Source organism: Sciurus carolinensis, chromosome 17 (assembly GCF_902686445.1).
Source record: "Sciurus carolinensis chromosome 17, mSciCar1.2, whole genome shotgun sequence".
Taxonomy (NCBI): domain Eukaryota; kingdom Metazoa; phylum Chordata; class Mammalia; order Rodentia; family Sciuridae; genus Sciurus; species Sciurus carolinensis.
Genome location: NC_062229.1, coordinates 19,330,968 through 19,345,749, shown reverse-complemented (window position 1 = coordinate 19,345,749; position 14,782 = coordinate 19,330,968). Strand labels below are relative to the sequence as shown.

At 47.0% G+C, this 14,782-nt stretch overlaps 1 protein-coding gene across 3 annotated transcripts in view; it reads left to right on the top strand.

The window, feature by feature from the left end:
- Brd4 (bromodomain containing 4) overlaps nt 1-14,782 on the top strand; it is an 85,095-nt gene that overhangs the window by 45,042 nt on the left and 25,271 nt on the right. The window contains exons 3-7 of one of the 3 annotated variants that reach the window (XM_047532430.1): nt 5,627-5,945; nt 9,623-9,760; nt 11,063-11,198; nt 13,048-13,337; nt 14,038-14,400. In XM_047532430.1, coding sequence (XP_047388386.1) covers nt 5,627-5,945; nt 9,623-9,760; nt 11,063-11,198; nt 13,048-13,337; nt 14,038-14,400 — 1,246 coding nt within the window. Of the gene's footprint in view, nt 1-5,626; nt 5,946-9,622; nt 9,761-10,333; nt 10,460-11,062; nt 11,199-13,047; nt 13,338-14,037; nt 14,401-14,782 lie in introns of those variants that run through there. The other 2 variants (XM_047532432.1, XM_047532431.1) reach the window with 2 other exon arrangements.

Here is a 14,782-nt window from a genome sequence, read left to right as displayed (position 1 = left end):
GGTTGTTGCCTGCCTCTGTGTCCTCCTAGCTGGGGTAGGAAATGAAAGGCCTAAAGGTGATAGAGACATTGTTTGGAGCACAGATGTTAGGGACCTGGAGCAGTGTGAGGTGAGTGACCGAACTGGGAAGAATTTACCCCAGGAGGCTGACCTCATCAGCTCTGTGCCTTAGAAAAGTTGTCTGGCTCTGAGTAGAACTTCTCAGTGGACCTCTTCCTTGGCCTGTAACAGACTAGAAGTTCTGGTTAACTTTCCTCCTGTTCCTTGTCATGGCCAGTAGGAGTGGTTCTTGAAGTTCTCAAGTGTTTTACTATCCTATGGTTATGTATAGGAAGGCTGAGCCACAACATGTAAGCTGTCTGGGCTTAGGAACATTGTGATGAGTCAGATCATGGGTACAGAACAGTAGTGCTGGGCATCTCATGGTGATCCTCTGACTCAGTTGTCATTACCTGATGGTCTCTCTCTGGGGGGGCGGGTAGGAGGCATACATGACACCTGTCACTGGTTGTCCAGAGCCTCCTAAAAGAAACTTTTCAACAGGTTCTCAGGTCTGTCCTAATCTGTTGATCATGTCATGCTTTTGCATTTCATCCAACAGCTTTCAGTTTCTTTCCTTGTGGGATTGCCCTCAGTCATCATGAGTGTGTCAATCTTTTCATATTAGTTAAGGATGATTGCCAATCTGTCCATCTATCTTTTAGACCCTCTGGGGTGTGTTCAGCTCACTCATTGGCACTTCCTTGGTTCAGATGCAATTTAAACTGTACATAAATCAAATGCCAGGTTCTAGGCCACCCTCCTTGCTCAGACCTGTTCTGTACACATCCTGGATAAGTTACTTTTAATCTGTTAATTGGGGATGAGGCCAGAAGAATTGTCAAGAGTAGGGATCTAAATGTTACTGTGTATCAAATGTGAGCTGCCTGGCTAGGAAAGATTTTTTTGTAGTGCCTAAGATGGGGTGATGTTTAAGAATCAGACTTTCTAAAAGCAAAAAAATCTCCCATCTGTCTTGTATACAGAAAATTCAGCTTCCTTGGCCTGGAATAAAACTGGTAGTCACAGACCCAAAGTACATGAGTCCTCTGTTGTTTGGCTTTGCTGTGAGCCCCTTTGGAAAGAGAGAAAGCAAAGCCCAGCCCAGAAGCTTCAAAAATCAGCTACCTTGGCATTCAGTTTGCCTCAGGGACATTACTTGGCGATTTCCAGAATGTCATTACTTAATGGAAACTTTATGGGACTGCTTCCTCTAGGTAGAATGAGTGTGGTTGCGCCCCCTGGTGACTTGTGTTCTTACTACCTGCTTCTCTGCCCCAGGACTGTAGCTTCTTCTAGGTGGGGCTACCCCTCACACACACTTGCTGCAGCTCACCTGGCACATGCTGAGTGTACAGCATCAGCTGTGTTCTTCCTGGGCTGCTTTCTAGGAGAAATCTGATCATGGCAACCAACTAGACATCATGCTTTAGCCCTACTCTCTGCACCCTCCCTTCCCCATTCCAGGCTTCTCTTGTGCACTGAAACTTCCCCTTCTGACAGGACTAAGTTGAACTCATCCCCTATCTCTTTGGACATGTTGGTCCTGCTGCATGTGAGTCTTTTCATGTCAGACTCCAGGCATCCTTAAACCCTTCTGACACATGTCCTCTAATGCTGCTTCCCTGAGAATGAGGTCCTGCCCTTTGGGACTAAACCTCAATCAGGTTTTGATCAAATCTATTTCTTGTTTCCTCAGGATGAAAGCATATCCCTTCTGCAAGGCTCCACAGAGCTGGATGCCATTTCTAAGGTGATGCCTTCCTCCAATCGCTCCTTGGGCTGCCTGGCCCACCTGCTATACCTCCCTGCCCAGCAGTAGTGTGTTTGAGGTCATACATGCACACACTGTGTCATGCTCTCGGGTGATTTGACCCAGGCCCTAGGTTTCTCATCCTTTTGTACTCTTTCTCCTTTGAGCAAGCACTTTCTGACAGTTCATATCCTGCCCACAGTTTCTGAGTGCTTCCTCTCCATGGATTTGAGAGTGACTGCTTTCTTTCTTTAATTGGGGTGTGTTCGCCTAGGCCTCCAGGGCTCACTCTGTCTTTTCCAGGCTTTCAGCTTGGCCTGAGCAGCCATTAGTTTTTCCCAGGCAGCCCTTATTCATGCACCTCCTTCCTACCAGCAGCTTGTCAGTTCCAACTGCCTTGATTCATGCCACAGGCACTTCTAGGTCTGCATGGCATTTGCGTCTGACCAGACTTGTCACCAGAAGCAACCCTGATGAGATGAGGGAATATTTGGTGTTCCCAGTACCTGAGGCAGGCCTACCTACATCTGCCTTTAGAAATCACTGGAGAGGAGTAGTCAGGTGTGTGCTTAGCATGCTTAAGGACCTGAGTTCAATCCATAGCATCAAAAAGAAAAGGAAAGGAATGGACGGAAGGAATGGACCTTAGTGTGTGATGCTTGCTAGGTACTTACTAGATTATTTCGATGTTTCACAAGACCAACCCTCAAGGAAGTTGCGTCAGAGAAATGCCCCATCTTGCCCCTAAATTCATAGCTCACTGCTCTCTTCACTCAGGACATATTCCATAGGCTGCTGCCTAACTGGTCTTCACCTCAGTGCCCATTTCACTTTGGTGCAAGGTGCCAGTCTGGTTTCAACTCGTATCTTCCCCTGTCTCTAACACTCTTGGTGGGAGAGGTGTTGGGACAAGACTTCACATGTACAAAAGACCTCCCTGCTGTCCTTCCTGTAAATGGTCAGACCTCACCAAGTAATTGTTTAGCAGTGAATACAAAGAACACCCCCCACACGCACATGTGCACACACAAACACACATCAAGGGCTGCCACACCATGCCTTCCTTCCTCTCCTCAGATGTCTTCATGCAGGTGCCAAGGGGTTTTCTCCCCTCAGTGTTGTCTTCTCCTGTGAGTTTAAGAAGTCATGAGTTTTGTTTGTTGTAGATGATTCACATCCCCACTCTGGCTTTTGGTGGCGGCGGGGGTGGGGGGGGTTGGGGGTTGGGGTTGGGGTAGCATTTAGAATTGAACCCAGGGCTTCATACTTGTTCTACAAGTGTTTTACCACTGAGCTACAACCCCAGTACCAGCATTTAATTTTTTTTTTTTAAACAGGGTGAAAAATAAAGGAAAAACCATCTTCCCTCTTAAACAAGAACTCAGTTCTCAGACTGAGTCTGAGCAATCCATAGTACAAATGTGTTCATCACTGCCAGTCATTTGTGAATTTGTGAGTTGCATTCACACCCTGCCCCCTTCAGAGTCTTCTGAGAGGTAGCCCTAGGCTGCTGCCATTCTGATCCCTCCCTATGCAGCCTCTTAGAGCATGATGCTGCTTTCTCCATGCATTCTTTTTTTTTGGGGTGCTGGGGATCGAACCCAGGGCCTTGTGCTTACAAGGCAAGCACTCTACCGACTCTCCGTGCATTCTTTAGCCAGTTGATAGCTGAACTTGAAGTCAGCCAGAGTACTATGAAAGGAAGAAACCGTCTTCCTTGAAGGTGAGCTCTTAGGACTATTCTTCATCCAGAAATTTGGTGTGTAGCAAGGGATGTTGGGGGGTGCTCAGTGGCTAGAACCTATGTGCATGACTTCTAGCCTGCCTTCCATAGGCCAGGAGGTCCAGCTGTTAACAGCCAACAACAGACTTCAGAGTTGCTTTATGTAGCAAGTTCTCCCTTGGCAGTTTTAAAATATGTTAATTTGCCAGAACTGTTTACAAAAGAATTCTGGGAGCCTTGGTTTAAATTCACTTGATTTGAATTATAAAGTATTTGATCAACAACACCTAGAGGGCCTAGGCATAAAACTACTTCTTGACAAAGTTCATTACAGAATGTTCCAGAATAAAAGCCATGACAGAGCCAGCTAGCTTGACCTGCCTTTTCTTATCCCTCTACCTACCTGTGGTCCTAAAACCTCCCCTCTTTTCTGAAAGCCCTTGACTGACTCCCTGAATCAGAAAGGTTTTCTTACCTCTGCTCAACTCCAAGGTTCATTCCTAGAGATACATATCTTATTCCTAGAGATAAGCTGCAGGCAGCCCCCAGCTTACTATTTTTCTTACTGCTGAGACTGAGTTTAAAGCTGGTCATGTGACTCTTTCTTGCCAGTAGAAAAGTGTCATACAACAGTACACAAAAAGGATGCAAATGGCCAGTCCACATTTGAGCAGATGTTTCATCTCATTAATAAGAACTCCTGGCATTGTGAGTAGAGGGTGGATTGCTGTTTCTTCTTTTCTTTTTTCTTTTTGGTGGGGGGTGGTACTGGGGATTGAACACAAGGTTGCTTAACCTCTGAGCCACATCTCCAGCCTTTTTTGTGTGTTTTATTTAGAGACAGGGTCACACTGAGTTGCTAAGTGCCTTGCTTAAGTTGCTGAGACTGGCTTTGAACTCGTGATCCTCCTGCTTCAGCCTCCCAAGATACTGGGATTACAGGCATGCACCACTGTGCTGGGCTGTTCGAATTGCTGTGTTTCTGAAGAGCAGTTTGCAATAAAAATTCATATATCATCAACTGGCAGTTGTATGTACATCTTGGAGTTTGTGACATTATAATATATGAATGGTTACATGAAGTCACCCTTGCAGGGATTCTTGCAGCATGGTTTGCAGAGTTGGTGTGACCTTTAGCAGGAGTTGTTCAGGGAAGGGAATAGGATGGCACCAAATGAGGTGTGTGTTCATATGGGCACTGACAGTCAAGCAAGATTTTGTCATGAGAGGTGCCCCTTTCTGGTTAATAAAACGGTAAGTGGAATATGGATATCCACCCCTTTCCCCTGTGTTTGGAAATGGAATGCAGGGGCTCTTTATGCTGAGCTATATCCCCAATCATTTTTTATTTTGAGACACGGTCTTGCTAAGTTGCTGAGGCTGGTCTCAAACTTGTACTCTTTTTACCTCTACTTCCCAAGTTGTTGGAGATTTTTGTTTGTTTAATTCTAATCAGCAGTAACCTTTTGTGGGATTTTCTTTTTTCTTTTTCCCATCAGCAAACACATATAATTTAAGTTACCAAGAAAATGTTCTTAGTAATTGTGAGCTATGCTCAGAGCATTCAACACTAGGCTGTGTGGGCCATCCAAGGGTGGGTGGGTACTCAGGCCTACTCTTCCCTGCCTGGCCCTGGTTCACCAAATGGAATTACTGACTTGACTCAGTGCTTTGTGAGCCACAAATACAAATAAGAATTTGAATATAAATGCCAAATTGAGGGCTTTGTAAATCTTCATCATCCCCTGAAGGATTGCAGATGGGATCGAGGACATACAGGTTTGTGGAACAGCTTTATTGTACCTCCTCCCCTGGAAACTCTCTAGTGTCCAGTGCCCCACACCCCAACCCCTGGCTTCTGGTTGGCTCTCACTTCTGTGCCCTGCCCCTCGCCGTTCGTAGGTTATCTCTTTTTCATCCCTGCTCTATGTCAAATCTTGGAGGAGAACAGGCATTGTAGCCCTTTTAGTTGGGGCATGGAGTTGAGACCTGGCCAGTCACTGTCAGAGGAACCTCAGTCCTTGGAGGCCCCAGACACAGGGGCACATGTCATTTCGAGTGGTACCCTTCTGCTGCCTGGTCTCTGATGGGACTTTTCTCTTCCCTTGTAGAGTGCCTGGTGAAGAATGTGATGGGATCACTAGCATGTCTGCGGAGAGTGGCCCTGGGACAAGATTGAGAAATCTGCCAGTAATGGGGGATGGACTAGAAACCTCCCAAATGTCTACAACACAGGCCCAGGCCCAACCCCAACCAGCCAACGCAGCCAGCACCAACCCCCCACCCCCGGAGACCTCCAATCCCAACAAGCCCAAGAGGCAGACCAACCAACTGCAATATCTGCTCAGAGTGGTGCTCAAGACACTATGGAAACACCAGTTTGCATGGCCTTTCCAACAGCCTGTGGATGCGGTCAAGCTAAACCTCCCTGTGAGTAATTTGGGCAGGGCCCAGGGTTGCTGCCCTTCTCTGTGTCTCCAGGCGAAGGGCACATTTCAAGGGAAGGAACAGAAGGGTTTGGAGCCATGGTGAAAGCTCTGAATACCAGCACCTGTGGGACCTTTGAGTGTGTTGTTTAAGCAGTCCTGATGAATTAGAATTGGGAAGGAGAGGCCAGGCTCAGGATGGCACATACCTGTCATCCCAGCTACCTGAGAGGTGGAGGCAGGAAGATCACAAGTTCAAGGCTAACATGGGCAACTTAGCAAAGCCCTGTCTTAAAAAGAGCTGGGAGTGTGGCTCAGAGGTAAAATGCTCCTGGGTTCAATCCCCAGTAACAAAAGGGGAAGGAAAAAAAAAGAAAGAAAAAGAATAAAAGAAATGGGGAAAAGAGAAAGAACAAAGTAACTGGCTTATATAGTCACTGTTTTTTTAGTTACTGGGACCCCAGAGACAGTTGGGAAGAGTTTGGTTAAGATGGATTGAAATAAGGGGGTAAAGACTGCTTACAGGTTTCTGTCCAGTTCTACCATGAGCTGAAATCACAGCACACGGTGGTCCTCAGCGGTGGTTTACTGAACGTAGTAGTAGTTATGGTCAGACTCGCTGGAGAACTGGCTTCATGCAAGCAGCAGAAGCTAGTATCATTATCACTATCACCTGATGAAGGCTGGGGAAAAACAACAGATTATATCCCAAGGAGCATATACATGGAGGTGACCCCATGGGAGGTGAACAGGCCGAGTCCCTTGGGAAACAGCTTTGCCCATCTCCTCGTTGTGGCTGCAATGTGCTTATTACACTTTTCTTTTGTACTCTACTTCTTTCCCTGGAGACTTTGCTTTCCATTTGTCCACATCCACAGCACTGTAAACATAACTTGTCTCCCTCACTGAACCTCAGGGAACCTTAAAATAAATTTTTAAATTTTTTCTTACCTTCAAAGTCTCAAGGCCTTATTTCTAAATTGCCCTCTGCTGTATGCTAGTCTTATGTAACCTGGCGAGTGAATTAGGGGTAGTAAGCAGTGACCCAGGTTGGGTCTACGAGTGCTGGAACCGCTTATGTGGAGGAGCAGCCTTAGCCTCCACCAGGCATCTAGATTCTAGAAGGAGGGATACCCAGTTTGACCTTCCTGGCTTGGAAATATTGTCTGCAGCTATCCACTGCTATCTGCCCACCAAATACATATCATAAACACTCAAGGAAAGAGGAGGTTGGAGAGGGGTAATGAACTGGCTCAGGAAAGGGGTAAAGGCAAAGGGGGGGACCATGTGAACCATTGACCAAGACAAGGAATGAAAGCAGCTGGCTGGGGTTGCAAACACAAAGAACCCCAATGCAGAAGGGAACCCAGGACTGGAACCCAAGGATTTCATGGGGAGAGGAGGGACAGGGTCAGTAGAAGGCCCATAAAAAGATGGGAGACTCTTCAGCAGACAACAGTTCTCCAAATTTCTGCATCAGAGACTACAGGGAAATCAGAGATGAGGATTCCAATCTGACCACCCTGTCGGACTTTAGAAAGGCATTGGTGAGCTTAGGAATACGTGATGGAGAAATAGAAACCAGATTTGTGATGGTGTGATTGAGAAGGATTTCAAGAAACTTGGCTTTGAAAGATAGTGGATCAGAGCCAGAATAATGGACAGATCAGATTGTTACAGGAAACTGCACAAATGGGAAACAAAGGCGTGGAGGACTGAGAGGGCAAAGACCAAGGAATGGGGAGCTTAGGGAACTTGAGATTTCTGAGAAGGCAGCATCCCAGGCCATATGACCAGTATGACAGTTGGGTAGTATGACATACTGGGTAGGGGTATGGTTGGTAAGACAAAGGGGTCAGTTTGTGTGAAATGGAGGCTGACTTCCAAGGGTGGCCATCATTTCACTGCTCCTGGTAGACCACCTGTCTCCCCACCTGAGCAGTCTGACAAAGAAGGGCAAAGAAGCTGATTGCTGGTGACACTGTGTTCTCAGATGGGAGAGTGAGGAGCCAAGAGGAGGGAGGTTTTTGGGTGAGAATAGTCTCAGAACCCTTAGGTTGGCTGATTCAGAGAAACCGGTCATTCATCACACTAACACTGTTTCCTGGAAACTGGAAAGAAAAACTCCCTCTCTATCAGGAGCTGTTAATAGAGCCACTCCCCTTTTGCTTTCTGATGCCTTTGCTGCTCTTCACGTGCGTTTTGGCCTCTTGTTATCTCCTAGACATACTGCCTCTGCCTTCATTCCAGCTCCCTCGTAGTCTACCCTCTACCGTTACTCTCTTTGCCTCTGAGTCACTTGACACACTGTGGCCAATGCAAACACTGAATACTATCTTAGAGACCTTTGATCAAGAATAAAATATAGATTTCCATTGAGTCTGGCATATTTGGGTGTGGTTCTCTTGGGAAAGGCGACTAGAGCATAGTGCAGTGGTAAGTTCAGTTTTGAGTTCCTTTCTTGGTCTCCTACCTGGGATACCTGCTGTGTGCACATGCAGATCTTACGTTGAAGTGGTGACTCTTATTCCCTTGTTGGTTTCCGAGCAACCCAAAACCCCACTACCCACCACCAATTTTGGGCAGGATTTGGTGTTTTGAATGGTAGTTTTGCCCTTTCCTCTGCAACAGCCTTTCTACCCCTAGCTGCCCCACTAAACTTGGTTCTGATATTCAACCAGAGCTTAGCTTAATTATAGGAATCCTCATCCTGAATGGGGAAGATGGTCTCAGAGAATGCAGTTCTCAGTGGGTTTGGCCAAGTGATCAGAGCTGGACCAACACTTAGTTTACTGTCTGTGAGCCTCCTTCCTGGTCCTTTGTGGTCCTTCTACCTGGAGAGCCAGCACTGTTTGATGGATCTTCAGTTTCCTTGTATGTTTTTGAAAATAAGCTCTTGGTTTTAGAATAGTTTAGATGTAGAGAAAAACTGTGAGACTAGTACAAAGTTGGGTTTCAAAGACTGTAGAACATACATAAGCTCTCTTTGGTACTTTTAAGACTAAGATCCAAAGGTTTGAGGATTGTGTCTATTGGATTCTTTCATTGAAACTACATCATGGCAATTAACCTGGTGATTCATTGTATACCCAAATTCCAATACTAAGGAATCCTTAGTGGTATAATGCTTGCTAGTGAAAGAAGTATTGAAGTACAGTGAACTTGACTGAAGGTTGAGGTTTATGCTTCATAGTTCTTGGTAGGCAATTGTTGGGGAGGGGCACCAATGCTGGTGCCAGGGGAATTTGCATTTTTATGGATGATAAGATATCAAATGATAAGGACAAAGGAGGCCCTGCTGTGATTGTTTTACTGGGTAAAAACTGCTTTTTAAAGGCCATATGTACTTGCACTATTATTTATTTTAAAAGACCATTTTAAAAACATTGAGAAGAAAAGGGAAAGAAAACATTTTGATAAAGAACCTGTTTCAGGATGGGGCAGTTGGCAGCTTGCAAATTTTCCTTCCAAATTTCCACCCAGCATTTAGGAATCTCCCTGATTCACTTTTTGGGGTTCCCCTGGAGGTCACTTACTGGCATCATAGAAAAAGGCTTTGGTATGTGCTCTGACTCTCCTCATTTTACCAGTGGAGTCACCTGGAGTGAGACCCACAGACAACCTGGCTATCCCAATATGGCTTCTGAGATGACACTAGCCTTTGCTCTCTCTGCTCCCCAGGATTACTATAAGATCATTAAAACACCTATGGATATGGGAACAATAAAGAAACGCTTGGAAAACAACTATTACTGGAATGCTCAGGAATGTATCCAGGACTTCAACACTATGTTTACAAATTGTTACATCTACAACAAGGTGAGATGTTGGGGTGGGTACTCAGCTGTTCTGGGTGAAGGAGGTGGGGGACTTGTCAGGAGCCTTAGGGTAGGAATGCTGGGAGCTGGGTTTGGAGTCTTGACAGCATGAGAGTTAGAGGTGGAGGCGACAGACCTGTGGATTTGCCTGGGACTGGGTGTGTTTCATTTGAGGGGAGGAGGGTACTGGCCACTTAAAGCTACCCCTGTGAGCCTGAAGCATGTGCTTCTGGTACCTTTGGGATTTTGGTTCCTCTGCATGTCTAGTAGAGAGATTTGAGGACAGTCCACTGGGATGGTGTAAATTGTCAGGGAAAGCCTATTCAAATGTAGTATGCAGAGGTGTGTGCAGACAGAAACCTTAATGTGAGAGAGAGTACATTGGAGCTGACCGCAGAGCCTGCCAGTTCTGTGGGTCACAGTCTCCTGGAACTGTGGACATGACCATTGATAAAACTTGGCCATAGCATTGAGTGTCCCCCGATCTTACATGTAGACCCAAGGGTCACTTCCTAACCCCCTAGTCAAACCTTTCGGCTCGGCTGTGCCATGAAGCCAGATCATTTGTTTACAGTTCAGACCACAGATGTGATTAAAACCAACCCTTTCATAGAACGACTCTGGAGGGAGACACTATACAGAACTCAGCTTTTGACCTCTGCTGGTGTAGTGGGTAAAATTGCCCAGAAGAGATGGGTAGGTGAGTTTCTTGAAGTTTACCATGTTTTGTAAAGTCTTAGCTCTCCCCACTTAGGTGGCAGTGACCTGTACAGACTAGGCCCTTGGTTTAGAGCTGAATGGGAAGAGCATGTTCTGGACAAGGTGATAGATGGGGACCCATGAAGAAGTGTGAGATGAGCCTTGTCCATACCCCACTGAGCTGCCTTGGGGGTACATTGGGGAGTACTCTTGGAGCCCTGCTAAAGTATTCATGGCAAGAAATCCTGTGTAATTCAAGTATTTCTAGTGAAATAATTTAAGTTGTGTCCAAGGAGGCCCTAAAGCAAGGAGAGCCCCTGTCAGGGATTGACTGAACTTGGTACATGCTTTAGGCAGTAGGATGGTTTCTCAGGCCAGAATTTAAACTATGAGAGAGGAGTTGCAATAGACAAGTGCAGACTCAGTACCCCTATAGGGACACCTGGTAGTGTAATAACTGATGTGGCCCCTTGGGGTCCAGATCAGGGAAGGAGCCTAAATATGATACTTTATGTGTTGGGGCAAGGGGTGGCCCTAGGTGGCCCATCCATAGAGGTGGGGAGGGGAGGGCTTCCAGCTCTACCCCGTGTGTCTCCTCATCCAGCCTGGAGATGACATCGTCTTAATGGCAGAAGCTCTGGAGAAGCTCTTCTTGCAAAAAATCAATGAACTGCCCACAGAAGAAACTGAGATCATGATAGTCCAGGCAAAAGGAAGAGGACGTGGGAGGAAAGAAGCAGGTAAAGTACTGAAACAGCAAACAAATTGGTTTTGTTTCTCCCTGGTCTTTGTCCCTTCCCCAGATTTAATGGAGGACTAGGGGTTGTGGGGAAGTAGATGGTGACAACCATACACTAAAGTGGCACTGTTTGGACTCAGTGGGATCAATTTCAGTATTGGGTCTGCCCCACAGGATCCCTTGACCTTGTGACCTCCTCCTCCAAGTAGCCATTGTTGGGCCTTACTTTGTAGAAGATGGTTGATTTACTTAGAGCAGAAAGAAAACACAGCTTTTTTAAGCATGTAGACATTGTTTGAGCTCTCACCTTACTAGTACTGTAGACGGTTTTTACTTTTCCATTTTATATTTAATCTGTCCAGAAGCAGTTTTAACCAGTGTGTCTATCCTAAAGCCTTGAGGTTTGTTATCTGAATTACCTTGATGCACTTGTGTCACAGCCTTGCCTGTCTTTGATGCTTAGTCATCTAAAGTCAGTTATACCCTCCTTGTGTATCTCTGCATGTCCTGTCATGCCTTCCCCCACAAATACCCCAAATTGACACAGGATTCCAGAGGCTAGCTGGCAGAGAGTTGCCCACTCAAAAACATGTTTTTGTCTAAGAAAATGTCTTAACTACTTCCTGTATCTTGTCCTTTGTGACTCTGTGCTGCAGAAGGGTGTTTTGTTGTTGTTGTTGTTGTTGTTTTGTTTTGGTTTGGTTTTTTGGGGGGCAGTGCTGGGGATTTGAACCCAGGGCCTTGTGCTTGTGAGGCAAGCACTCTACCAACTGAGCTATATCCCCAACCTCTTGTGCTTCTCTTAAAGAGAAACCTTTGGCTTGGCTTCCCATCTGGTTCTGAAGTGGCACAGTGGTCCACCGAATCCCCTGCAGTACCTAGAGTAACCAAGGAAAATCAGTCTTGCTGATCACCTCTTGACTGTCCCTTTTTTTTAACACAAGGAGCCTATTCCTTGCTCTGGGGCCAGGGTTTGGTTCCCACATGTGGCAGACATGGTGACAATTTCTGTGTTCTGATTCTGGGAGAAGCCCAAATGTAGTGTCTGGGGAAGGAGAATTGGGAAACTCAGTAGAAACCACAGAACCTCCCCTTTGCTCTTCATAGAGAGCCTGGACAGCCTGGAGATCAAGTCTACTTTTAGAGAGCATTGGGCTTCTGTATTTCTTTGCATGGCAGCCAGTGTGCATGCAAAGGATGTGGCAATCCAGGTCATACTCCCAGGTTCAGATTTCATGGTCCACTTGCTCATGTTAGAGACTGTGGTCATAACCCCTTGTTTTTGGAGCTGGTTGGTCATGCTGTATGACCATTTTGTTTTCCCACTCATCCACACAGCTGTAGGGATGCAGGCTGAGATAGTCACAAAAGGCAGCAGCTGTCCACTGAACCCAGTGGTGCCAAGAGGTGGGGTTGTGCCAGTTTTTAGAAACCTTGGTGAAGGTGGTTGCTGCTGGTATCTGCCAGGAACACCTACACAGAAGGCAGCACTTCAGGGAATGAGAACAGCTTTGGCTGGATGCTCCAAGGAGCATTTTTATAATGCCCATTTACAATCCTTATGCTCACATTCAGCATGAGTTTCCTGCTCCTTCATCCCAGGCCTGTATTCTTTGAAGTTACATTTGTACCCAAATGGGGAGTTGTGGTCAGGATGCCCCAGGAATTGTGAATGCAGTATGCCCTTGTTCTCCAGGCCTCAGGGATGAGTTTGGTACAGTGGCATCTGGGGTGTGGGGGACATTGTCTGTGAGGCATATGCACCATGCAGATGTGTACTGGTACGCTGGGAAAGTCAGCCAGTATGTTCAGTACATCTTCTAACTTCCTGTCCTTTTTGTGATTGGTAGGGACAGCAAAACCCGGCGTCTCCACGGTACCAAACACAACTCAAGCATCAACTCCTCCGCAGACCCAGACCCCTCAGCAGAACCCTCCACCTGTGCAGGCCACACCTCACCCCTTCCCTGCTGTCACCCCAGACCCCATCGGTCAGACCCCTGTTATGACAGTGGTGCCTCCCCAGCCACTGCAGACACCCCCACCAGTGCCACCTCAGCCACCACCCCCACCTGCTCCAGCCCCACAGCCCGTGCAGAGCCATCCACCCATCATCGCGGCCACCCCACAGCCTGTGAAGGTGAGCATCTAGAGTACTGGCAGATTGTTGCCACCAAGAAATTGGGTCTTACAGGAGACAGGTAGCCCTGTCCTTGCTAATGGTTTGTGCAGAACCTGTCCTAGGCACTGACACATGATCCTGGGGGTATCTTACTATATTTAAATTGCATTCCAGAAGTAGGTACCCTGCTGACCCAAAGATTCATAACCACATTACACCCCCCAGTGGATAACTGGCCCATTCCCCTGTCTCTAGACTGCATGTTTGCAGGTGTCATCTTGAATAGTCTCTGAGTTGTGCCTGCTATGGGAAAGGTCTTTGGCATTAAGTAGGAAATGGCTTCAGTAGGTTTCTTTGACCTCTGAATCCTGCACTCAGTTGTGTACTTTCTCCTATCATTCACTGTCTGGTCCTGTCCCAGCTACAAAGCAGATGATGGGACATAGTCTCCTTGTCCTCAACATTTTTGCTTATCCAGTTCCTTTTTTTTTTTTTTTTTTTTTTTTTTTTTTTTTTTGTGGTACTGGGGATTGAACCCAGGGCCTTGTGTGTGCGAAGCAAGCACTCGCCAACTGAGCTATATCCCCAGCCTTCCAGTTACCTTTGAGCCCTGTGAGTGTTAGGACCCTATACAGGGCCTGGTTTAGGGGTGATCCTGAGGGGTGACTGTACTGACTGCCAAATTTGACCAAACCTGTCACATCTATACTCACGGCAGACAAAGAAGGGGGTGAAGAGGAAAGCAGATACCACCACTCCCACCACCATTGACCCCATTCATGAGCCACCCTCACTGGCCCCTGAGCCCAAGACCACCAAGCTGGGCCCCCGGCGGGAGAGCAGCCGGCCTGTGAAGCCCCCAAAGAAGGATGTGCCAGACTCACAGCAGCACCCATTGCCAGAAAAGAGTAGCAAGGTCTCAGAGCAGCTCAAGTGCTGCAGTGGCATCCTCAAGGAGATGTTCGCCAAGAAGCATGCTGCCTACGCCTGGCCTTTCTACAAGCCTGTGGATGTGGAGGCACTGGGCCTGCACGACTACTGTGACATCATCAAGCACCCCATGGACATGAGTACAATCAAGGTGAGCCCACGTGTGCCTCCTGGGTAGGGGGGCGGGGGAGCCAAGATGGGTCAGAGACCTGCCTCCCCAGATTTCCTTCTGGACCAGTCCAAGAAGGCCCTGACCTTCAGCTTCAGCTTGCACAAGCTGTGTAAGCTATATACTTTCCCGAAGAAACCTGGTGCCCCCTGCTGGGATTTGGGAGGCATGCACTGAGACAGTGTGCTTTAATTTGGTTGCAAGCAGTGGTGCTGCCCCATTCCCCTTGTCTCAGGAAAACTAAGGTGTGTCCTCCATTGCCCGGGTAGATATTCCAAAAGAGCTGAAAGACTGGTGATTTTGCCAGGTTCTGTGTAATAGAGAGGACCTTGCTTTCTCCTCTGTGGGAGACAATGCTATAAGT